The following is a 26,640-nucleotide window of genomic DNA, read 5'->3' as shown; positions in this document are numbered from 1 at the left end:
TTATAATTATAATTATACAGCTAATGGAAGTGTTAATACTGAGTGGGAAATGGGTTTCTATTCACTACAGATTGTGAATAGAAATAACCAGACTTGGGTACACCTTTGCAATTTAATGCAATTCAAAACAAGTATCCTGCTGTACAGTCTACTTTTATGATATGACATATTCAGATGAAGCCTGCACATTGAAACTATAGTGAAAGGTGGAAACTCTTGCTGACGCTGTGCTGCGACGAGGCTCAAGTCACGCAGGCTGTGTGGATGCTCTAAACTGTTAACTATAAACTAAAATAGCGCTGAGGGTCCCACAGCTGTCAACCACAGGTGAGATTAGCGGTGCGGCACGGGCCTTACAGTGCCACATTTTCTCATATTCGTGACTTAAGTCCGACTTGAGTCCAAATCTGTACTCACAAATGTACAGCTGTGTGTAGTTGTACCTGTTAAAGTGGTAGATGTCCTGGATGTTGCCGAATAGTGAGCCTTTATCCTCAGAGCTCAAGGCCAGTCGAGACTGGTTACTGATACACTCCAAGTAGTCCTGCAGACATAAAGAGAGAGACTGTTAGAGGGACTATTGGACTGTTGGCTCTATTTTGCACCACTTTGCCCAGACACCAAATAATCATACTGAAAATGTCCAAACATACTTATGCTTTGTCTGTAATCTTTAAACTAATATATGAATGTGTTGGATATTATGAGTTATAACAACAAAGCAAAAGCCGGATCATTTGTTTTTTGAGAATTCAACACAGGACAAGCTGTTAACGGGCTGGCAGACAGCATGTCTTTAAACTCTCCACGAGGGAACCCACAGACTTCCATTAACAACTACACCTGTGTAAATAATCTCCAATCTAGAACTGAACAGAAGCAGAACATTTTATATTATCCCTGGATATCATCCAACACCAAAGAACACATTATGAACTAACTTATTGATAATGCAGATTTTACCTGAATAAATTGACAGCTTTATGTGCCAACATATTGGAGTAGCTCCAGCGACAAATCCAGTTAGATTAAATGTTCTGGTGATCAAAATCCTACTTAATCCAGTTGCTGACGGGGGAAATATCATGTTTAAGTGTGCTTGTCCTCAAATCCCTTTCCCTCTAGATCCAAGAATACAAAATTTAATTAAAATTTTCTTTAGATTAAACTTTGTGAGAGAAACTAAAACATTTAAATAATCCTTAACCATTAAACTCTGGTGTACTGCCCCTTTATTTAACTAAACACCTGATTCCTATATTGTTGTTTTGTGTAAACAGCTACATTCAGAGATAACGCAGGTCATCAGGTTTGTTGTAAATTTGTCAGACAGCGACTGGGAAACAAAGGGTTAAGTTCAGTCGGTAAGATTTAACTTTGTAGCTCTTATCGCGGCTAGTGATGAGCGCTGATATGACTGATTAAACACCAGCCTCAGTTCTCTGAGTGCCCTGCAGACAGAAAGTGAAAGGTGGAGTCAGGAAGACAGAACGGCCAGTAAATAGCAGAAGCAAAAACAGATTAACATTTCTCTGTCGCACGCGATACAGTAAAATGACTGACAAAAGGACTGTCAATCAATTTAATTCAGAAATCTTATGGTTCCAGCAACTGTCATATGAATATGTGCTGGTTTTGCATATCTGTTATCTGTAAACAGAGATATATATCCAAACCACAGATATCTGGGTCTGTTCCTGGAGGAGAACGTGTTCTGGTAGCAGCATTGTGAAGGTTTTTATAAACCAAATCGCAGTCTGAAACTGGGCAGTAAAAATGTTACAACTCAGAGAAAGGTGCCACGCTGCCCTCGACATGCACAAACACACCCAGTGATCATTTCCCTACGTACGACATGAGTGTTTTTAAGGAACCACAGAGGGGAGAGAGTGAGACTCTCTTTGTTCAATCCCTTTAGTCTGTTTGCCTAATTCCAGTCTGCTGCTTCATTTTTTGTACCTGGTACTGTTTTATGTATTTAACCGTTATGATTACTGTTTTTACAATAGCCGAGTCTGAGTACCAGTCCATTAAACTGTGTTTGGTTAGGAAAAAGGAGGAAAACAAAGAGAGAAAAAGACAAGATGATCCAAAATTTGAAATGTAGGTTTAATTCAAACATGGAGGGATTTAATGGTCTTACAAGAGCTTTAGGCCAAAGTTTAGGTTCAAGGATTTTAATTACAGCAGTAAAGAATAGAAATCCTGCTGAAGGGCAGGCTGCTGGTTATGTCGAGGTCACGTTGGGAGGTCATGTTTAGATTTTGTTGACTGTCGGCCATAATATGTAAGGTGATGCTTTATTAGCCTTGGGGGTCAAAGATCTGACCTGGTCTGACCTGTTCACTCATCGCACTCAGCTGAAGCCTCAGTGAGCTCAACAATGGGCAGCGCTCAGATCAGCACACACACACACACACACACACACACACACACACACACACACACACACACACACACACACACACACACACACGCGACTGAAGGTTCACTCCCTGCTAAGCATCAGACGTAACATGTACAAACTTGATATTTTCTTGTGTTAACCATTAGCCTCCTCAAGCACACACTCCTTTCCTACACACCAAACATAACACTCACTCTGCCCCGCAGTAGGAAGCTTTTCCTCCAGACAATGCTGTCAGTACAAACAACCAAATCTGTGTACTTGAGTAATTCTGCAGGACAAGTGATGTTCCCAGAATATTTCCAAATTCCTGGTCAACTTCAAACGGCCTGGCCATGCATTCGAGGTCTGAGAGCATAAAAAAGGAGAACGGGAAGCAAGATCAGAGCTTTTTCTTCTACGTTGTTTGTGGATGATGGATCAGGCTCATTAAACACACTGATCGAGCCAAAGAGGGGTGGTCATGCAGAATCAACAAACAATGTTAACATACAAAAATGTGCAGCGGCCCTGAGAACTCGGTGTACTGTCGGTTCAGAAAATCTGTGAACAAATGAAAAAACATCACCAATTTAACAACATATGTTTATCATTCAGGGAAAAAAAACTGCAAAGGGAGAAAACACCACAACACTGCTGCTGACAGATGTAACACAGGTGAGCTGAGGGGAGTCTGGGTAAATATTTGCGTTCGGGCTGTCACACCCTCTTCCCCTGCAGGAAGCACCATGGCCAGAGGGATTATGGAAACAGGGTTGGCAGGACAGTGCCGATAATAGATGGGTGGATGCTGTGCTGTCCACCAGCTGTAGTTCTCTCTTCACTAAAGGTGAACTGTCATGTTAAAAGCCCTATTCATGCAGATACAATCAGCGCAATCCATCCTTGATGCACTCACTGGAGCTGTCATTAACAGGGTGAAGAACGGCTGAATGCATGCGTCCTTTCTAAAGTGCTCGTGAAGAATTAACTGTCCTGCCATGTAAGTGTGGTCGTCCTGGGCCGGGTGGTCTGATCCACTAATGGCAATAGGTGGTCTGCAGAGCAGAAGCAGTAGAGGGTTATTAAGTGCACCTCCTAAGCTCTGTTCAATGTTTTCCTAACCTACTTTAGACATTGTTATCTCAGAGCTAAATCCCTCTTCCTACTTTCCTCTCTCTATCCCATTTCCTCACCTCTGCGTCCTGACGGAGGGAGGCACAGAAAGGAGGAGCACGAGAGGGCGGGACAGTCCATCGCAAGTGACAAGCCAAAAACCACAGAACAGAAATTCTGCTTTCTTCTACTCATCCCATCTCCTGAGAATATGTTTCCTGCTCTTTCTCCTGCCATTTTCTTTATGACCTTATTTGACCCAAAATAACAGACACAGATACAGACAGGCGCACACACATTGGCCCATGAGTGGAGGTACTGCTAAGTGGGACAATGTGGTGAAAACGTGGGCAAAGATCTAACACATGTAAAAACATGTTTCCACCCAACGTCTATTTGCAGGATGAAAATGTGCAACACGCAGCACATGTGTGCAGTTCATTTTAGCACAACATTTTAAGTTTCACAGAGAACCAAAAATATCTGAATAGAGAAACAAAGAGGAGGGAGAGACAATGGAGAGCATCCTTTGATACAAACCACAACACCCAAACCTTAACAAAGCCACTGAAGCACTGACTGGAGGCAACGTGTAGCCTCACCGTTCAAAGCCAACCTCACAAAAAGAGCGCATTGGCTTGAGTGTGTGTGCATACAGTATGTGTGTGTGTGTGCATACAGTATGTGTGTGTGTGCATACAGTATGTGTGTGTGTGTGCATTGCAGCACAAAGGCAACGGTGTCGTGTAACTCGGCCAAAACCCCACCTGCGAGCGCAGGTGACCTTACCGTGTTAAAGGTTCCCAGCAGGCAACGAGCAGTGTGTCACGTGCGTGAGGAGACGTTTGTGTTATCTATCTGGTGATTTAAAGCTCTGAAAAGATCACGGTCAGGCAGTCTCTGCACTGACAAACATTTAATATTGTCCTGGGTCAGCTGGGAGTCGCATCACTTGAATATCGTTCTCTTGCTTTTAAAGTTTAAAGACTATTTGCTCCTATTTCAGGTTCTGAGGCTCGATACTAAATTCAAACAGGAGGTCCCAACCTGGGGTCCCAAGATTGTTAATATAGAAGGATTTTCTCCTTCAGTTATGTTGAGAAAATTCTTGTCTTTGTGGATCTTAAAGTCACTCAGTTTACCACAACCAATGGACATATGCAACCAGTACAGTCAGTACAATTCTGAGGTACTTGTACTTTACTTGAATATTTCTTTTGTAGGCTATTTTGCTTCTACTTCACTATTTCAGATGGAAATAAGATACCTTTTACTGCTCTACATTTATATTACAGCTGTTACTTTATAGATCATAAAAATGATATCATAAGCTTTTGTAACTTAGCACATTGTTAAAGTGCTTCTGAAGCATTTTGGCTTTTGACCCTTTATAAAAAAAAAAAAAAACTATCACAGCCAAAAGCAGGTAAAATAATCACTTTTTTTTTCTCACAAAAACAGTAAAGATTAGAGAAAAATACAAAATATTAAAATAGTTATGTTAATCAGAATGTGGTTTTGTTGTTTTCAACATTAATCCTCTCAGGGATCCTCAGATATGTATTCTCACTCTTTGGGGTGGGGTCCAACCATGAGCCTGTGAACAACTGAACAAAACTATCTAACTGTACAAAAAAGTTGCAAACAAAAGCTTCACTTTGAGACACAGTAAAATTGGTGCATATTTTAAAATCAGTATAAACAACCTAACAATGTCATATCAGATAATATGCCATTTTCCTGCAGAAGTACTTTTGATACTTAAAGTGAGAGGTCCCAGTTGGAGATTGCAAAAGCCTAAATTTCTTCAAGGCCTCCTTCTGCATTTGATGTTCTGCCGAGTGTGCTGATATACCTTTGAGGTCCTGCCCATATGTAGGATCCCTCAGATCTTAATCTGCTACACATGTTGAGTTCAGTCACGAAGTTATAATATTATGGATTTTGGTTCCGTACCTCTACAATGCTGCGCAGGTCCTTCACGTAGGTTCTCTCTGTGTCTAGTATTTCCTGCACCACCCGGTCCCCATACGTCCGGGGTCCCTGCACCTGACTCGTCCGCTCTCCTACGTCTGGACTCAGCTCCGGCTCTGAATGTTCTGTTTTGGTCTGTCCGCTGCCCTGTCTCGCTTGCCCCCTCCCTGTGTCCATCCCCCCATCATTTCTGACATCTTCTTCTCCGCATCCCAGCTGCCTGGCAGGGACCAGCTCCAACCGAATTGCCCCAGAGTCCCGGTCTGAGGTCACGGGGTTGCAGTGAGGGGCAGTGACGAGAGTGGAGCGGCTGCCTAGTGAGCAGTGACTGTCCCGGGAGGAGGCGGAGGACGAGGTGGAGCTGTAGCTGATCGGCCTTTCGGCGCTGTCAGGAGAGGAGTCCATGCTGATGGCGGAGCAGTAGCGCGAGGAGGCGTGGCGGAAAGCCGGGTTGCGGAGGCAGCGGGCTGAGATGTCAATGGAGCTCAGGACTGAGCCGGAGTCCGGGACTTCAGGAAGAGGAGGCAACGCATCAGGCAGGTAGCTGTAATCGTCTGGAGAAGAAAGGAAGAGATTCAAGTCAGTGTTCAAATTACAACTGCACTTCTTTCTTGTACTTATTGATTTCTCAAGGGCCTTGTCTGACCAACAATCACATAAAACCATAAATACACTCATTTATTACAAGGAAACCACTGGTTTCAAGGGAAGCAAAGGGCTCCATGGAGTCTAGCAAAACAAATGGTTCATGGCTCAAATTTTGCTGCAGTTCATTGTCAGCGGGTCGGACAAAATGTTGTGGTGAAATGCCTTATAGAAACGACCTTGTAGCATTGGGCTGACTTACAGTTTACTTTGGAAGCACTGAGATGACAGAGAAAATTAATGGTTGTTGCCACAAGAACCTTCCAGAGTTTTACAATCTTGGCATACGTTACATAAAGCGCTGTATTTTGTCTTGGTGTTTAATATGATGTAAAACTAAACTTCCTTGTTTGTATTTCACAAAGAGTAAGAGACAAAAATTAAATTGGAGCCATAAAACAGTTCAGACAAAAGTAGCAGGAGCAGAATAACAAATAGGTTAACATTATGTAATGGAATACAGCATAACAAGTTAAAGAGTTTAACATAAAGTTTAAAATCTAATTACAAAACTAGCAAAAACGGTAGAGTTGTAACAGAGTTTAAATTCAAATTAAATTCATACGTCTGACACACACTGACCCGTACTTCCCACTTTCCAACTGAGTGCTAAAAAGATTCCCTGTATGGAACTTCTAACACTTACAATACCACTTTCATATTCTTACAGTCTCTATCTGTTTAGCATCCCAATTCCTGACATTCCCGCTGACCACAGTCTAACTGACCACCGGCCTTATGAGGGCAACTGGCTGGCGTGGATTCGTCCTCAGTTCCACCCAAAGAAACCTTTTACTCGCACACAGCCGACATCAATCACTACACCGTGCAAGAAAACATACACAACCAAAGAAAGCAAAAACTTTTCAATTTGAATATGAAACAGACAAGCGATTGAGTTTAATGACAAGATTAACAGTGTAATGCTGAGAGCACTACGAGTTGTGAATGAAAGCCCTATATCCATGGAAGACAGACGAGTTTCTGTGTTTGTGTGTGCACCTACGGGAGTCTATTTGGTATCCAGCCCGTGCCAAACTGACACACTATGTGTATGTGGACAGACGTATTCAGATACGATTACAGGCGCCAAAGACTTCACAGTCAGGCCATCTGACGTAAAACCAAACGTGCAGTGCATCAGACAGAAACCCTCCAAACTTCCTTCAACGTTTTCCAAGGTGCTGCTTCACAGAAATGCTTTTATGGAAACAACAGAGAGCAAGTAAACACAATGATGAAGCAAAAGATGGACAACATAAGAGCCACATACCAGCTCAGTGGGAGTTTGACACCAGTCTTTCCCATCAAAGCTGGATGCACCCGTGAACCGGCAGTCACCATGTTGTGGCAACACTGACATCCAGTGTGGACAGTGTGGCTCTCGCTGCCAGCGGCAGCAGCGGCAGCAGCCCAGCCTCAACCTGTCTCACTTCAAAGCTTCAGAGATCACAGGTTCAGGTTCAAAAACATGAAACGTGAAACTGAGAACAAGCCCAAAGAATCCAGGTACATACCCACTCTCTCACCTTTCAAGGAGGCGCCTTGGAGGACTTTTTGCTCTGGTGAGAGCACTTTAGTAGCCGCCAAGCTCGTTAGACGAGATGAGAAGATCACAGTTCACAATTTGGCAACTGCTAAGTCGATACCAAGTTAAAAAAAAATGAGTCCGCATGTTACTTATCTGGGTCAAAGCTCTAAATTTCCGGCCACTTGGGGCTCAAGAATATGCTGAAAACATTAGAGTTAGCATAAAAGTCCACATCAACGAGACATTCAGCTACATTTCGTTCAACTCTTTGGGAAATATGCTCATTCACTTTCCTCGTGTCGATATGGAGCGGATCCAACAGTCAGCTTCGCCTATGAAGATAGAATAGGGGGAATATAACAAACTAGTTTGGCTCTGTTTAAAGTTCAATAATATACCGACCACCACCTCTACAGCTCACGAACTAAAAAAATTCATGTAAAATTTCATAAATGCGCTCATTTGCTTACTTATCAAGAATTAAATGATAAGTTCAATACCACTCTAATGCCTTTGCATTGAGTAAAGTGCTCATCTCAGGAAATGTTTAGCTTTGCATGAAGACTTGTAAAGATGGAAAAAGAAAGCCTGGCTAGAAAACCAGCACTTCTGAGACTCACACGAGGTCTTTTTTTGATTATTCTGTTTTCTGGGAAGTTACATGTTGGTCCCCTCTGCTTAAGTCTCTACGCTAAACTAAGCTCATCACTCAGCCACTGACCTTTCTTCTCATTGAATTCTCCACAAGTAAAATTGTCTCGTCTTGCTCTCCTTTGCTCTGCAGGAATTCCCGATAAAAATGATCTTTTGCTGCTAGATTTCTTATTTATTCTAGTCACAAATTTTGTCCATCTGTTGTTTGTTGCTGTGGTGCTTGCATTGTACAGTCGTTTTATTAATGCTTTGTAGATGAAAACAGCCTCAATTGTCTGACGGAGCTAATATAGATGGCTAAAAGATCTGCCAAACTGCGGGAACTGTTTGGGGACACCTTTCAAATAACACAGTCTTTTGTTTCATTGTTAATCTATAATGGATATTAGTAGCGCTTTAAGTCCCAAAATCGCAGACACCGTGATAGGTACCAGCCTTTTTGTTCGTCACTCTTCTCTGAACCATGTTTTTCTGTGGATTATAAAAGCCAATTCCCTGCTACATTGCTCCTCATAGGGAAATTCAAGTGTTTTGAAATCCTCGTTTCAAAAACTCAAATGAAAGGAGAGTCCAATGAGCTGCATCACGGCTTTCTCTATAGTTTTAATTTTGCTCCACTGCCTTGCCAAGAAAAGCAGGAAGGAACTGGAGCGTCCAAAAACTGAAGTAGCATGAAATTGTATTTTCCTCAGACAAGTTTGGAGCTAATTCCCCGTGCGTGTATGTCCATCCAAATGTTTGCACTCCCAGGCCTGACCCACTTTTTAACAATTAAAAGATCAGAAAGGAGAAAGAAGCTGCTGGTAAAAAACACACACACATAAACCAACAGCCTCGGCTTTTCAATAAGGAGCACACTGCTTTCAAGTTACTGTGCACAATGCACAAAGGGTTGTATTAAATTACACACCATGGCTTTAATAGCTAACTTTGCCCTTTGACGAATCTGATAGATCCTTTCTTATCACAGCAGGTTATGTATGAATCTATCGTAAGTGTGCATGTTTCACACAAATTGCTTTAGGTTTATCACTCCAAAGATAAGCCTAACCAAGCTAATAACTTAATGGTCCTCACTCCAGCTCTTGCGGTAAGACAGGGGCAGGCAGAGTGCACACACGTGCAACCTACACACACAAACATACAAGGAGAGCAAATACAGAGAAGCCATGCTTGCAGTGAAACCCAAACATCACAGAGAGATTGCTCCATATTGTGTTTGCCCAGCCCCTCCTAGCCACCTTCCAGCTTCATGTTTGGGGCACACCCTGCCCGTTTCCTGGGTGAACTGGCTCTTTCTCTCTCTCTCTCACACACACACACACACACACACACACACACACACACACACACACACAGACAGAGAGAGAGAGGAAAGATGGCCACAATTGGCCAGGCTTTAGTTACCTCCTGTCCAGATTATGTTCAACTTGAGCCTTGTAAATGATCTCTAATTATGGTCCTAAGCATGCAGGCTGAGACTGTTTCTCCTCTGTATGTCTGTGCACGTGAGGATTAGGATAGTGTGTGTGTGTGTGTGTGTGTTTCCTGCCAGAGGAGAGAGAGAGAGAGAGAGAGAGAGAGAGAGAGAGAGAGAGAGAGAGAGAGAGAGAATCAGTGAGTGCCTGAGCAACCTGGCTTCAATATCTGGCTTTCATTTGACTTGAAAAACACAAAGTGCCGGGGCGCTTTACTATTCAGCTAAGTTTAATATGTTGAACATCAGGCCAGTCTGGAAGACAAACAGTGACAACTAGAAGGAACCAGACTGAACACTGAGCAGACAATAAGCACAGAACGTACAAAGCACGGACAAAATAGTCTCACATTGCTGTGTTTTACTCTTCAGGAGAGTGTAGTGGTTATCACAAGTAAACACAACTCCTATGTTCAAAGCAAAATAAGTGTAAATGTATGTGTTTTTATTTTGGTTCTTAATTTTTTTTTATTAAGAAATCTATATTACAAGTGTGGTGTTAGAAACCAAATTTATAAAATACTGTCTAAAGTAATGGAGTATTACTAATTCCAGTAAATTACATCGATGTTAAGGTTGAAAATTCTTGAACTTGAAGTAAGTATTTGACCCAAAAAACCTCCACATGCAACCCCTCGGCTGCTCTGGAGCTTTTGATTGTGTCAGCAGATGTCTCCTCTCTTATCATGGAAGCACAGATGTTTGAATTTTACAATGTGATACATTGAAAACAATCAATAAATGGACAGTGGTGAGATTTTCTTTTGTCAAATTAGCAAAACCTTTCTTCTCTTACTTTTTAATTCAGAAAAGTAGACGTCTCTTGATTGGAGTAATGCTCAAGAAAAAAAAAAATCAAAATATGCAGTACCTAACATCATCACAAAGCATTGAATTGACCATCGAAACACAAGGAGTTACAGTAGTTTCAACAAAACGTGAGTCTTTTCATCACGACGGTTCAGTCAGACCGTTTAATCGAAGAGAATCTCTGGTGCGTGTTGTCTTCATATTGACTGCCACGACAACACAAACAACACAAAGTGCGTTGACATGTACACGACAAACTGCTACAACTGAGGCTCTGTGATTTTGCTCCACTGATGCAGTCACTCTGACAAGCCTCACTACCAGTCCAGCCAGGTTTAATGACTCATGCTACACTTAGCTGGTCCACTTGAGTCGCACACTTTATGGTCACCTGACGTGTTCTTTGTTCTGGAGTGGTCAGCAAACAGCTGTGAGGACCCTCGTCTCTTTACAGCCCTGATCATCCTCACAAGTAGCTCAGACAGCACAAAACGGCTCTATGACATGTAAGCATCCCTTGCAGACATTTGACCCATAAACAAGTCCAGAATATTTCAAAAATATGATGTCATTTGCAGTTGTTGGACATTGAGTAGCTGAAAATCAATTCCCTGTGTTTATTCTAAGTTAAGCGGTGTCCCTAATCACCGGGTTTGAACAGGAGTAATAAACTGCCAATGTGTAGTGTGGTGGTTTCAGCGACACGCGACTTCCAGGGAGTATCCCTTCGCAATAAAATACAGTCTCAGGAACATGAAAGAAGGGATTTCGTACTGAAAAGGCTGAAACTTTGGAAAATACCCATTCGGTTTGGCTAACTGCGGAGGCTCATATTAGACTTGGCTGAACTTTGAAAGGCATTTTTGAGGAGGAGAGTGGAGAGGACTTTGTCGAGCATAAGAGGGAGGACTTCAGGGACAGAATGGAGAGGAGGAAGATATGCTGTGAATTAGACCACATGGACAGTGGGTGCTCATACAGTTCTATTTATGCTACACTGAGTTTTGCATACACAAGTGTTCGCACATTTGTCTGAATGCTGCAGTCCACAGGATCGTTTATTTTGGTCTGCATTCAGATGGTCGACAGATGACATTTAAGCCATCACAGCAATGCAGATGCAGGAAGTATAAAGTGGCTTCATCTTTTGACCAGTGAGCAGGGGAAGAGAACTACATCGCTTCTGTGACATACGAGAACACACAGGCTCGTTTAAGTTTGTCAACACTGCGGTGGCAAGTTCACATATAATAGTCATTAATGCATATTACCATCTCCTTAATTTAATAAAGTTAACAATATTATCATGCAATTTTCCACAGTTGCTCTAGATCACCCATCTTAAGTGTTCTTGACAGATTTCAGTGACAACCGGTTCCTACAAATGTTTCAAAATAAAAGCCTTGTTAAGAAATGAAGGGTTTTTGTCTGAAAAGCACAGAGAGCCTTTAATTTGAAATGGATACGGTAAGTGTCGATTTTGTGTTAACATTAACATGATGCAGTATGTTAAACAAGGCAAACTGTAGCGGACCAAAATGAGACTTTAAGTTGACATCGTAACAATACATCTTAAATGTCAATGACAACTTTGACCATTCCATTTGTTTTTATTTGCTCTGTTGCATGAAATAAACATTCAAGATGATTAGATCTTCACGCACTGAAGTATGTAAAGGAATTTAAACCTGAAATGGTTTCATTACCTCACTTTGGGAAAAAGTGGCACTACAACTATGCCATGAGTATTTTAATGGACTTCTATAGGTCACCAAATACTAAATATGGTTCCAAAAACAATGGCAGCCTATTGATTTATCCACACCACCGAGCGACTAATTCCCTTCTGTTGACTAAATGATAGCTATGCATAATGTTGATAGTTGAAGAAATCAAGAGAACCAAGGGGAATGAGCAAAGGTCTCATATTAGCTATGTCACACTGTCCAGTTTTACAGTTGCTATATGACTTCAATAAAACTCCATTTTGCCACAAACAAAACTAATCACAACCAAAAGTAATCACAGTAAAACCCTCAAGTAGTCACCACATTACCAAGCCTCCAGACCAGGTGTGTTGTGAACATGCACAAGCAAAATTCACTGACATTTTCAGGTGTTTATGGAAGGGGAGTAGCTGAAGACAGACACATTGACATCATAATTTGCAGCATGACATCAATGCAATGTGAAGAGACCAGAGCAGGAGGTCACATCAGTGACCTGAAAGACTTTTTCCTTTTCCCCCATTTCTGTTTTTGTCTTTTCCTTCTGTTCCACTGTTATTCTTTCTTTCTTGCTTCCACTTTCTAACTCACTCCTTTTTCATTAATATCAGTCATTCCTGCCACCGTCACATTTCTGGACATTTTCTTTCCCCATTGCTGTCGTTCATTTCTTCCCTCCTCCTATTATACATTCAGAATATGACTGGTGGGTCATTAAGTAACTCTCGCCGAGTTCACTGTGAGTATATGAGCTCCACAGGACATTCCTATGGGCTCAGACCATACCTCACCAAGCATATACTTTACCATGTAAAAATACACATTGACCAGCCTCAACACAGCATATGGCTGCAGACCACCAGGGCTCACAGTTGCATTTTGAGTGCTTGCTATTCACACTGCAGCTTTCCCCTTGTACAGTGATGAAGATATGGCAACAGTTGTTGTGTATCAGGATGTTGTGTTTTCAGTGGTAAGCATAGTACCCACGAGTTTTAAACCTTTTGCATTTCTTTCGTTGTTACAAGAAAACAGAATGTTCTGAATATATTTAGATTTGTAAAACCTTAAAACATTTTCTGAATAGAGAGTGAAATAAAAAGGAAGATGTACTAAATAATCAGTAAACTGGAGGCTATAGGAACAGACCAGAAGAAGAAGTGGTACCAGGAATTACTTGTTACAATACTTCTTATCCTAATCATGTGGAAAACTATTATGGTAAAACATAGAAACATTAAATCTCATCAAAGAAGGATTGTGGCAGGAGGAAGTAATTGACACTGTTTGGACGGTACATGTTGATCCTGAATGCAGTGCACTTTCTAACAAATTAGCAATTTAAAAAGCATTACTGGACAAAAGAAACGCAGATGAACAACACATTAAACATTCAGAGATTCCTGGTACCCGTAATTACTTTTCCACTGCTGCCCACAGACCGACTTGTTTGACAAACTGATAACATCTTAGGCAAAGCAACTCTGAATGGTAAGATTAAAGGATCCGAAATATTTTATTGGAGAGTTTAGGGAAAAAGATTGAGACGTGTGTCCCGGAGAGGCGTGAGCACACCAAACAGGACGAGACTACACTGATTATAGATCCTTAAATCAAAGTTGTTTGTCTGTGTGTGTTCTTGTTTATCTTGTAACATGCCAACCAGATGGCAACTGAGCTCAGTGCCATGCAGCTTGTTGCTGACTGTGCAGTCCTCTGGCACCCAAGAAGAGTGAAAAGGTAACTGAATCCATGTTGTCTTTTAATGAGAGAGGCTAGAATGAGCATGTATTGTTTTTACGCAAGTACGAGACACAAGTGAGAGCATTCTGTGACTTCCAGCCCAGGCGTCTTTGTCTTTATTTTGGCAGTCTTTGCAAACATGTTAAGCTGAGGGACAAGTGTGACTGCATGAGAGTGAGAAATGAGGAGGAGATATCCCAGAGGAATGAAAGTAGGAAGAAAAGATGAGAAGGAAGGCCAAAGGTCAAACACCACCCACTCCCTTGTTTTTTCTCTTTTCCATTTCCCGCTCGCACGGTCTCATTTTGAATTCTGCCTTTTGTGGTTCTTTCTTTAACCCTTCAAATTTCTCTTATATCCAAAACCAATCGACCAAAATTTCTCAGCATATCCACCTTTTGTCTCCAGATTCATGAAATGCAAACTTTGGAGAGGTTTCAGTCTCCTGCAGGCAGAGTGGAGACACAGCAGCACTTCTAAAGTCCTTGCTGTCTCAGGCCTCCCATCTTCCGTCCTGTCCACTTCAGGTCAGTCTCTACTTCTGATAGAGATATAGGCTTGATCTCAACTGACGCTAAGGACCGTAAAGTGTCACTCTAGATTTCACAGCGCAGCCGAACAAATGCAGAGAGCAGAAGAAGAGGGGGCAGAGGTGGGCGATACGGAGAGAGGTGAAGGATGGGATTGGAGACACGGGGCGACAACTTGCCACTGAACCAACAAAGAGCCGGGCGTACGTTGTAATGCAGAGGTGGAAGAGAAAATAAGCATTCATTCTTTGATGTGTCAGCGCAGAAGAGGCAGCACATCCTCCAACAATGTTCCAAACAGTATTTCAAGCATTTCACCGCGCCTCATGGCTGCACTGAAGTTTGAGGTTAATGTGTGAGTTAACAGACTCCTGGGGTTTCATGGCCTCACAAAACATGGTTAAAGTAAACACACGTAGCTGGTCGGCTAATTACTAACAAATGGCTTCTTTCACACGATAAAGTAAAACCCCTTAAATGATTCAACAACCACACACATATTATGTCCACAGATTAACACCTCTTATCACCAGATTGTGTTTATGAGATCAGAATTAAAGTTTCTAGTTGAGTTTCATCATTTGTTACTGACTCTGTGGACATCAGTGGGGAACGTGCAGCATAGTTTTAGTTGACAGCACCGGTGTGTAGCTGTGGAAAAGGCATCCACTCGCCAACTGTCCCTATTTTCGGACAAACACGCACACACACAGTCTGGCACCCATCCTTAGGACACCCATGCGACCCTTGCTGCACACACCCTTGCACTCCCTCTGAGTGTGACACACTAGCCTCATTCTCTGACCTGGATTTTAGCTCAGTGAGAAAAACCTCACCACTGAGCTCTCCATGTCCACACCAGTCACTTTCTGCAAATGTTCTGCCTCAACAGCTGCATGCACATCAGTGGACACTGAGGTATGAGAGAGGAAAGCTATTGATTTGTTTAGATTGCTCCAAACAGACCTGCCCCCACCCTCCACTCCACCCAGGTCTCTGTGGGGCTGCAGTTTCTTGCACACGAGCGCTCGGGATGGGGGGCAGATGTCCTCCCGGAGGACTGGACAAGCAGGGTGGAAGGAGGACGGAGGGGTCCATTGTCTCCCGCACCTCTAAACCAAAGCGTTTGCTCTGAACAGTAATTATTCCCCCCCTCTTCTCTTCTCTATCCCCGTTTGTAGCCACCCCCCAACTGCTGCTCTCAAGGCTCTAATTTGGGTCACAGGCTGCAGAATGGCATCTCAACACTCAGTCAAATCTACACCGGGCTGGAGGAAACTGATACATGTGTTGGCTTTAAGACAAGACAAGTGAACAAGAATGTTTTCCACCCATCAATGTATTTGTCATACAGAAGAACTTGGTCTTGAACAAAGAGAAGACATGCTTTGGTTTTAGCTGGATTGCAAACTAAAATAAACCCAGACCTTAAGTTTTGTAGTTTCCTCCAACATCTGCATTCATCACTACCCTACGTTATATCTGTGTCAGCCAACAAAGTCAAATTTATAACCGCTGTAAAAGAACAGGGGCGGCTGTGTGCGCCATCATCTCAGCATCACTAGGAATTTAACCCGCTACGTCTGCGAGAAAGCAAACATGCTCCATTCAACGCCGGGGGTGAGAAAACAAGCAGAGGACGCTGTTCATACAACAGCACTGCCGAGAGACGGACGCTGCAGAGACACTTCACACAGCGCTGTCAGCTGAGGAGAAAATATCACTCACACCACACACAAAAGAGGCAACAAGATAAACAGCCAAACCATCAGAGACTAGTGAGCCGACCTTGCAATTATATGTTGCCGTCTGGTGTTTTATGTACGTTTTATATTCTTTACATTTACTCATTTCACCAAATAGAAACCTAAAAGCCAGTTATTATTCGACAAAATGTAAACCCCTTTGAAGAGATGTGTAGACATGCTACACCTTTGACACCAAAATACAGTCCCACCACATCACAGAAACACCTCACTGCTGGGAAAGCATGTGTCTGTAATTTGGACATGCTGGGAAACTGAAAATAAAAAAGTTTAAGAAAAAACAAACTCAGACAGCTGCTGCTTACCAGTAGGCATTGTGTGTCTTGCTCTCCTTCAACAGAATTGTAGGTAAATGAGTTTTAAAAAGTGACAAGCCGGTTTAAAGGAAAGCAGGATTTCCAGAGAGGGTCACATTTCCAGAGTATTCCAAACAGTATTCCTGGCCTGAAAAATATCCCTTAGATTTCCCCAATTGTCCTAGTGATTGTGAATCCTTTCTCCTGGGAGCTAACGTGCAGTCCGCTCCTCCAAAACACAAACAGCAGCATGCACTCTGGCGCTGGGTTTTCTCCTGAACACAGTCCTCTGATGTTTCTTCTTTCCCTTCTCTCACTTCAGTTTGCTGAGGATCTCCTCTGTGTGCTCCTCTCTCTCTGAATGCCTATCGCCCTCCCTCTCTCCTCTCTCCAGTGGCAACACATCCACACTGTGCATGTGTGTGTCCATAAGTGTTCATGTGTGTTTGCATGAGACTGTGTGTGTCAGAGTGAATGGCCTCTGCTCTCCCCTGCTCCCTCCCTGCTGGGTATTCCCCTCCCCCTGACTCCTCCTCCCTCTCTCCCCCAGCAAATTACAAGGAGCCGGGAGTTCCACATTAAGTGCCTACTCTCCTCTTTCCTCTTTTTTTTTTCCTCCTTTCATCTTTCGCCTGCTTTATTTCTCCCTCTGCTTTTAGTCTTCTCCTCCAAAAATCGAACTTTTTGCTCGGTCTGTGATGCTTTGCGGGGCAGGCGACACCTATTGTGCGTGAGTCTCCTCCACGCTCAGCTGGCAGCTGAACTGCTGCTGTTTAGCGCGCAGCTCCAGAGATCACACACATACGCACACTTTACAAGGAGAAGAGGGGGGTTACGGCTGATCAATAGGCCGCGAGCCAACTCGCACAAAAGCTCCTCATCCACTGAGAGACACTGCACCGCTCATTGTGTCCCAGATTAGAGAAAGGCCCGACAGAGGGAGCACAAAATGTCAGCGGTGGGAGAATGTCACAAAAGGATGCAAATTTTATCCAGATTTAACATGAAGATCACAAAAATTTGCACTTTTAAATTACAATCTAAGATAAAGGTTCCCAACCTTTTGGGCTTGTGATATTATAAATTAGGGAACTTGTGTGTTTCAATATTGATGCCAATATACAACAGAGTCTCAGTAGTTTCAGAACTTTTTCTTCCAATCCCTTACTTTGGGAAATACATCTTTACATGCTCTTCAACAGGTTCACTTTTTACATTTAACACAACTGCCAAACTTCTTGATGGTTTGGACTTTAAAGGGGCATTCTGCCAATTTTCCAAATTACGTTCAGTTTACTTGTCATTGCGAAGAGTTGCATTCATGTCTTATTTAGATTTGGGAGTTTTCTAAAGTTTGTAAAAAAAAAAAATAACTAATAATCACCAGGCTTAATTGGTTTTTTTTAACTGAAAGCCTGCACAACAAACTGGAGGTGAGTGATTTGGGGAGGGCCTAAATAAAGAGGACACGCTGTGGAAATTGTAGCATAGTTTTTAAGCTCGACTCAGATCAGAGGTAAAAGAGTAAAAGCCTAAATTTAGCTTCTGCTGTTTTGATTGTTGCTGTTAATTTTTTTTTAATCTGCCAATTACAATATAATCTCCCCAATTTTATGGGGGTGTAATATTAAATCACTTAAATATCCTTTAATGTGGCTTGAACACAAGCAGCCAAATAAAGCCTTTGTCTACATAAAATACACACTAAAGTTTGCAAAGTTATGATTTATTTGAGGAATATTTATATGTTTATATATATATCTGGTGAGTCACAAAAATGCCTGTGAAGGGTGAAACTAAAGTCCCTTCATCCTCAGTTTGTATTTATCACTGCAAACAGATGATACAGTGACAAATACCTTCATGTTTGTTTCACAGATGTTGTGGTTTGTTTACACTGTCCTCACTGTCCTCTTCCATGTTGTCTTTACACTGCTGTGGACATTTATGTTTTACGCTCAGTCTATACAAGTATAAAAGAAGCACATTAGAAAATGTACTATTTGCTAAGACGATCAAAAACCTCAATCTCAACAAGTACGGAGGTTTAATACGGTATCATAATTACTGTATTTTTAACCCCTCGTCACTACATATGTGCACATGGTTGGGAGCAGTTCACCCAAGGAGAGATTTGTGTTTCCCTTGTTTTATCTATTAACAGATACATTTATCAAAAAAAAAAAAAAAAAAATTCTAAATATAACAAGCAAAGATTAGTGAAAAGTTTGACAGGACAAACATAACTTTATTCACCCCTTTTGTTCTCCTCTTAGGACGCCTCAGATTCAGCTTGTGACCCTTGCTCTGAGTCATAATACCCAGGTTTGGAACCACTGCTCTAAGGTGTACTGTGTGTAACTTCACAAAGCACGTATAATTCAGGACAGGGCATTGGTCCCGTCAGGGGGACACACGTGAGACAATGGACCCTCAGTCTCACACACTAAAGCAAATGTGTCGACTATTTGTCGTCCCTCTTTAAAGACAAGGACTGGTCCCAGCAGCATGGGGTCCTGGTAACCACCCCCCTTCTCCTCACCAATGCAATAATAGAGAAACCCTGGACTACCCTCTGACACACAACACACACACACACACACACACACACACACACACACACGACCCCTCTCTAATGGTCTGAGGGTCCGCTGACCCACGAAGCCCCTAAACCTCCATTCTGAATCCAAACTGTTCACCTGCCACTCCCCCTCTGCCACCTTCCACCTCTCTCACACACACACACACACACACACACACACACACACACACACACACACACACACACACACACACAGAGTCCATAACGAGCACCTCCAGCTTGGCAAACACACCGAGGGAGCGTCTAAACTCTGCAGTTCAGCCAAGCACGACCTGTTGATGACAGAAACCTACAGCAACAGTCCGCCTTATCTGATGCCCCCTGTGTGCTCCCACAGCCTCAACTCCACTCCCTGCAGAGAAATAATACTCTTCACCGAGTGTGACATGACGAGCTACAATACAGGGAATGTCACGGCAGGATATAGACATAAAAACAATTATTTGCCTGATGCTTTAGCTTTGGATTTCACAAGAAATAAAAGAAAACTTCTTGTATAATATGACAGTGAACCAAAAATCTTTTCCAAGTCTGAGAATATTACTCAAGTGATCTTGGTGCAGACTTTTTAACATGAAAAAATAATTCAACATTTTAGAAAATGTCCTTTCTTGTCAAGTCTGAGATCAGATGACTAGTACTTATGTATATTTGGCCAATTCAAAAGCCACAGCCAGGATATGTTTCGCATAAAGACTGTAAGCAATGGAAAAATCCATTTCTTTTGTTGAATCCATACAGCAACAAATAACAAACAACTATTCGTGGTTGTACGGGAAGTTAAATGAGGTAACTGACATTATCTCTGACATCCCTCCAGCAGATGCAATCTACCACCAACCAGGAACTAACAGACAGGAGAACAGAATGTATTTCTAAATTGTCGGAGCATTCGTTTCAACAATTAATTAAAGAACACAACTGTAGCCAATTTTGTTTTTCAAAATTAGCTCATAATTTTTGCACCACTTGAAGTTGAGTCAGTAATATGATTTCAATACTTTTTCCTCTTGCAGTGCAGCCAATGCTCCACACCTAACTCCCTCTCTGCACCACCACCCTCACTCCGCTCTGCTCCAGTGTCATTTCCTTTCAGCATGTCATCCCTCTCCACTCAGTGATTTCCCAACTGGCCTTCCTCCTTTTCAAGGCTGACAACAAGCTACAACGAGGCAGTAAAAGTTCAAGACCCTACACGGAGACAAACACTCAAACTCCCTTCATGTATCCAGAGTCAGAGTTGGAAGGTTTGAGAGTCTGTGAGGTTGCCAAGATGATCGGGGCCTTGGCGCTGTAGTGGTCACTATGACAACAACGAGGCATTCATTGTCATGGCCGAGTGGCATGTAGAAAGACAGTGAGGGAGAGAGAAAGAGGGAGGCAAAGAAGGAAGAAAATGCTTATTGTCAATAAACCACTCCATTCCTCATAACACTTGGGCAGTGCAAACACTGAGGGAGGGCACAGGGTTCACACACACTCTTTTCAACTTTTACTGGTGCGCGCATGCACTGACACACACACACACAATCATTTGCTTTGCAACCGCATTGTAAACTCAAGACTTTAAAGACCACAGCCTCTGGAAAATAGTGTGTGAAATTGTGTGTAATCAGAAATAAAAACTGTCCGCGACCACTTAAGCAAGTCCTGGAAGGAGGAGGGCTACAGGCGGAGAGAGGTGGAGAACTAATTTGATGGTTGTTATTGCTGCAAGCATAGTCTGTGTGCGTGTATGCGTGCGTGTGTGCATGTGTGTGTGTGTGTGAGTTAATGTGTGTGTTTGGCATGCGTGTGAAATCCTCAGCTCGAGGCAGCCTGACAAGCTTCTTCATTTTCTCAGCTGTCCACAGTTTAAAGTGAAGTCTGAGTGTTTCTGTGGAAACGCGGGAGAGTAAACTGAGAATATAGAGAGAAATAGATTGGGAGAGTGAGAGAGACTGTGACTAATGACAGGAGTTTGTGGGTGGAGGGGTCATTCATATACAGTTTCCCCCTCCTTGTATGACCCTGTCTGTCTTTGTCATTGCTGAGATGGATCGTCGGCAGACACATACACACTCTTTCTTTCTTTCAGTCACCAACACTTAAATCTTTTCTTCTTGCCGCCCGAGCTCTTCATTAACCCCTTAACAGACAGTTTTGTCCCCCTTGAAAATCACTCTCTGAAATTGTATATTCTGTATTCAACATGACTTCCAAATGAAACTACAGTTTAGTTGTTCGTCTCTATCCTATTGAACAACACATGGAATTGTTTTCTCATCTGATTTCTCACTGCTTTCCAAAAATCTGTGTTACGAATCACAGATGAAAAATTTGTCCTTTTGTTTGATGTGACACTGCTGTGGTTAAGATGATGTGAGGTTCATGGTTTAGGCTCCTTATTAAGGTAAGGAGACCTTTCTCATCATGGTTATAGTAATACAAATCTTGTGGTCAAGGTTAGGGAACGGTTGTTAAAAAAAAAAAAGGGTCATAGTTGGAAATGAATGAAACAAATGGCGGTATCTTATGTTAAAGTCCAGTGTTATGTTTCGTTGTCTATATTAACATGAGCTGACTTCCTCCTGAGCTCCTGCTGTTTGAAAGCTTTGTCACCAGTGAAAACAAATGTCCTTTTTGGGCACTTGCGAAAACAGCTGATGCTGTTGTTTTTCTTGTCAGGGCAGTCTCTCTTTTTAAGGCTGTTGAAGATCTTAACTAAATCTACAAGGTGTTAACATTTAGTGAAATTTAAAGCCAAGAAGGCATGTGTTTTTTAAATGCCTTTTTTTTGCAATGGCAGCTATGATTTAAGTGTCATACAATTCTGTGTTGGTGTGGGGAACATTTCGCTTTGTTTCAATCTAACCTGTCAGTATTTTCTAAATGACAACTTTAAAGGAAAGGAACTCTTTACAATTTAGTGATATATGCTTTATAAGCAATTTTATGATTCTTTTACTCACTGCCTTAACATACATAAAAGGGGCCCAATGGGACCTCAATAATATACATAAAGGAGCATTATGTTAACAAAAACTGAAAGTGCATAAGCCATTTAAAAGAGGAATCTATGAGAGAGCTCCTGTACTGGATCACACCAGGCTGCACAGGTGTTCCCAATAAAGTGCTCTGCATGTTTATATGCATCTTGGCAGAAGGTTGATGTGAAGATGAGCAGATCTATTTCACAGACAGCAGGGTAGCTTACCTTAGCACAAACCCTTTAAATGGGGGAAATAACTTGCATGGCACTAATTGTTCTAATTGAAGATAACAATATCTACCTGGCAGCACTTCTAAAGCGCATTAGTAGACAGATTATATCTTTTGTGTTTTGGCAACATGTGCCAAAAAGTGCAAACAAACAACATGCCAAACTTTCGGTTGGTTGGTTGCAGTAAGAAGGCAACGTAGAAAAACCTCAGGAGGTCTCATTACAGTCAGACTTAATTCTTAGTCAACATACAGCAGCTTGTACATGCACACCAGTCTCATTCACGCTTGTTGCCAGTTTTCTGTTGTTGTTTTTCATGATTGTACCTTAGAGGTTATCTAGCTGCGTAGGAAGACAACTTTCCTCTCACTAATTCCTCCTATGAAGCTCTGATTTGTCAACTGTTTCTCTAACTGCTGTAGGCAACCGTCATCATGCACAACACCAGATGAACAGTATTTGATTCTCTGAACAAATATGACATGTGGGCTGTAATTCAGAGGTATTCAAACAGACCGTTGCTTAATACAGTCTGACTGAACAGCACCAGTTTGCAACATCAGACCGACCTGGTGAGATTTAACGGGTTTTAGTGACGCATCCGACTGTCCTCGTCACACCGCATGATAAGACAAATTGTTTTCCAGTTAGTGATGTGGTGCAGCAACTGGAACAAGGCCTGCCTGTCCAGTTCATCATCAAATTCAATAAATTGTGATGGCCCTCTATCTCCGTCTCTCCCTGTGGGTGCGTCTCTCTCTCTCTCTCTCTCGCTCGACCTCTCTATCTCTCCTCATTACTTCAACTCTCCCCCTGTGTGTTTTGTAGCAGGGGCAGTTGTAAGAGGTCCGTCCTGTTGGTTGCTTGTACCGGAGGAGGGAGTGGCCTGAGAGTATAAAAGGTCTGCCTTCCTGTGATTGATCTTTCTGTTCCTCTGCTGAGAAACATGGACGCCGACCACATAACTTAAATTTGGACTCATTTGCTTTTGTTATTTCAATTTACACTTACATTCTCTCTTCACCCATCCACACATGCTTACATCCCTGACACCTCACATTCCCACATTTTGTTCTAAGTTGCTCAGTTCGATTTAATAAACTCTCTTTTCTCTTTGGATTTGTGTGTGGACTCTCCCACTTGTAGTCCAGCCTTGAGCCGGGTTGTGACAAAATCACCGTCAGATTTCTAGCGTCTTAGAACAAACAAGAAACTTCTAACATTTGCTGTACTGGGACTAATTTATTTAACTAGTAGAGTCAAATCTAAAGTCCCGACTAAATTGAATATGCCATATTGATTTTCCCACTTTTCCAGATTTATGAGGCTTCCAGATTCCCGGCGGTATTCCCTGAGGCAACAGTCCGCTCACAGTGCCAGGACAAGTCCAGGAATTTCAAACTGTTGCCGGCCAGAAATCTGACTGAGGCACCAGTTGGAGCTTATATAAGAGAAGGAATCCCTCAAAAACTGTCCGGAGGAGCTGTTCAGGAAAACAAGGAGCCGTCTTCGCTGTTGAAGCTGTTGAAGCAGACGAAACAACAACAGCGACACAGAAATAACTACAGCTGCTACGTCAAAAACGACAACGTCAACAACAGCCGCAGCTAATGATAGAGCCGGGTGGCACCACGGCCGCGGCAGAACCCAGGAAAAGTATTTCCGATAGGAGATAATGTCAGTACTCAACTACGTACATCAACAGAGGCAGATAAATGACAATAAGCCAACCAGCAGGAGGAAGAGAGAAGATGAAGGAGCAGAAAACAGGTGGCCTCCAGGAATAATACATGTTATTTCCTTTACTTTATGATCAGGTTATACTAACAATATTTGGCTGTTGCAGACAGGTATTTCTTTATGCATCAACTACACGGAGCAATAAATTGCTAACATGTACCTTCTTTGTCAGAGAGAAACAAATTGTTTGTGCACTGTGGCTTTGAAACTGAAGGGAGATCAGTGTGCAGAGCTGCAGTGTGTGTGTGTGTGTGTGTGTGTGTGTGTGTGTGTGTGTGTGTGTGTGTGTGTGTGTGTGTGTGTGTGTATATACAGAGTTATTGTGCACTGAGTGAGTGCGTGAGCCTGTGTGGCGGATATACGGAGGAAGCTGTGTTTGGCCTCAGATTAAAATGCAGGACGGGGGTCCCGCTCCAGGAAAAGAGACCAGACAGGGGGACTTTTCTCCCTTTAAGGAAACACATGATCTAAACCAAAATAATATATAAACTACTGACACCATATTAACAATACCATTTCTTTGATATATAGCAATTTGCTTGATAGGAATACTTATTTCATTGTTGCTTTAAAGCCCAAATTATAGATACAATTAAAATACAAAAGAATATTTTGAAATTGTTGTTTTTGTTAACTTTATAATTGAGAACAACATGTTCTTCTTAGGCAAGACCTTAAACCAAAAATACATACATTTTGACCTAAAAACCACAAAAGCAGCAACCAGTAAAAAAACAAAACGTAAACAACCACAAATCAAGTGACAAAAACAATCAGGCCAGAAGTTGGAATGATAAAGTTTTACATGAAAACAAATGAGTCCATCCCAGATTGTCTGTAAATCTGTGTCCCTCAGAGGCTGTGTGCTCCAGTTAGGGCTCCTCAAATGAGGACACACCACAAAGGAGAACACGCATGTACACACACACACGCACATACGCACATACGCACACACCACAAACTTTGGTCAGAGTTTGAGTTAGTGTATTGAATTACAATAAAATAACTAAACTTTGTGTATTTGTATGTTGTTGTTTGTGTGTTTCCAGTGTTCATTGTCAAACCTCCCCTGTAAAAACTGGACACATCTGGTAAAGCGGTAATACGCCGATGACTTTACCAAATTCTCATAATAATATTTCTAACCTAACAGTTTATTAAAAATGCACTGACAACACTGCTAAATCACGTTATATTTAAAAGACAGGGCAATAAAAACACACCGTCATGTTGATCATCCTCTTAGATACACATCCGCCGTTCACCACACACGCACTCCGTTACCACAAACGTAGTGGTCAGCGTCTCCCAAACTCAAACAGAAACGAACGACAGCAGGCTGCCATGCTGTCTAATTGGACAAGCGGGTAAAGGTGCCATTAGAGTGATGCTAAATTGAAACTCTAGGCGGTATAATTGCCGGTCAGACTGGTTTTATGTTGGGAGCAGCCTCTGCAATTACGATTAAATAAAGACCTGGCATTTTAACAAGGAAAACAATGTAATGTCTGAGCATGCTGTGAGAGCAGACAGACCGAGGTAAGGCCCCATTTAAAGTAAAAAAAAAAATGTAAGCATCAATAAACTATGTCATGCTCTGTGTCCGTTTACAGCTTGTAATGACAACCTGTCACTCACCTCAGAGACCATTCCCACAATTAACCTTTCCTCAGCTGCTGGTATCCCAGTATCCTTTCACAGGTTAGATCCATGTCCAGGCATTAGACATTAGTTTCACACTATCTCAGAGACGCTGACTGACTTAGGGAGGTAGGTACGGCTCGTGTCAAGGCGGCCCGGTTCGTGGTCCACACCTCTACAGTATGAGGTCAGCTCAGAGAGAAAGAGAGACGCTGAGAGAAAAAGAGCGAAGGGGGGAACAGATGGAAGCAAAATGCAACGGAACTGACTGCCCACTGGGAGGGGAGGGGGAGAGACGGGAGAGAGAAGAGCTCGCACATCCAAGCAGCCCACTTCCTGACCAATTACTGCTGCAAGACTAGTCTCTCTCCCCTCTTTCCAAAACCAGGCCCTTGCTCTCTCTCCCTCTCTCTCACTTTGTGGTGTGGGATCGCCGCAAGAACTGGAGAGGAGCCAGCAGTGCAGATGACACAAGTGGCAGAAATTACAGTGGAAAAAGCAAGAGGAGCTGTCAATCAAACTGTCAACACACCGAGAGATTAATAAGAAAAAGGAGCAGCAGTGATCAAGAGTTAATGTGAGATGATGGTGATTAGCAGAAAAGGAGTGTGGGTGGGTGACACCGAGCTGATGCAGAGGATGAAAGAAAAAGGAGGGCAGCCCAAAGATGAGCCGACGCGTCTAACCCCAAAAACACACCAATAACTGGGACACATTGTGCACTGCAGCAGTGAAGAGCCTCTTTTTAAGCCACTTTTTTGTTCTTTACTTCTCAGTGTCACTTTCGATATTTAGAGCTT

General features: G+C 42.4%; 1 protein-coding gene across 2 annotated transcripts in view; it reads right to left on the bottom strand.

Moving 5' to 3' along the window:
- LOC138203353 (pleckstrin homology domain-containing family G member 1) overlaps positions 1-26,166 on the bottom strand; it is a 44,414-nt gene extending 18,248 nt beyond the window's left edge. Inside the window, exons 1-3 of one of the 2 annotated variants that reach the window (XM_069158123.1) lie at positions 25,838-26,166; positions 5,459-6,030; positions 444-544 (exon numbers count right to left, since the gene is read on the bottom strand). In XM_069158123.1, coding sequence (XP_069014224.1) covers positions 444-544; positions 5,459-5,881 — 524 coding nt within the window. In that variant the 5' untranslated portion in view covers positions 5,882-6,030; positions 25,838-26,166. Of the gene's footprint in view, positions 1-443; positions 545-5,458; positions 6,031-16,664; positions 17,130-25,837 lie in introns of those variants that run through there. The other variant, XM_069158122.1, reaches the window with a different exon arrangement.
- Positions 26,167-26,640: the final 474 nt, after the last annotated feature.

The sequence above is a fragment of the Embiotoca jacksoni genome, unplaced genomic scaffold (assembly GCF_022577435.1).
Source record: "Embiotoca jacksoni isolate LCO1_2020_lvr unplaced genomic scaffold, fEmbJac1.0.p SCAF_23, whole genome shotgun sequence".
In the NCBI taxonomy this organism is placed as follows: Eukaryota; Metazoa; Chordata; class Actinopteri; family Embiotocidae; genus Embiotoca; species Embiotoca jacksoni.
The sequence above is the reverse complement of the archived record's forward strand: the minus strand, read 5'-3'. Positions and strand labels throughout refer to the sequence as shown.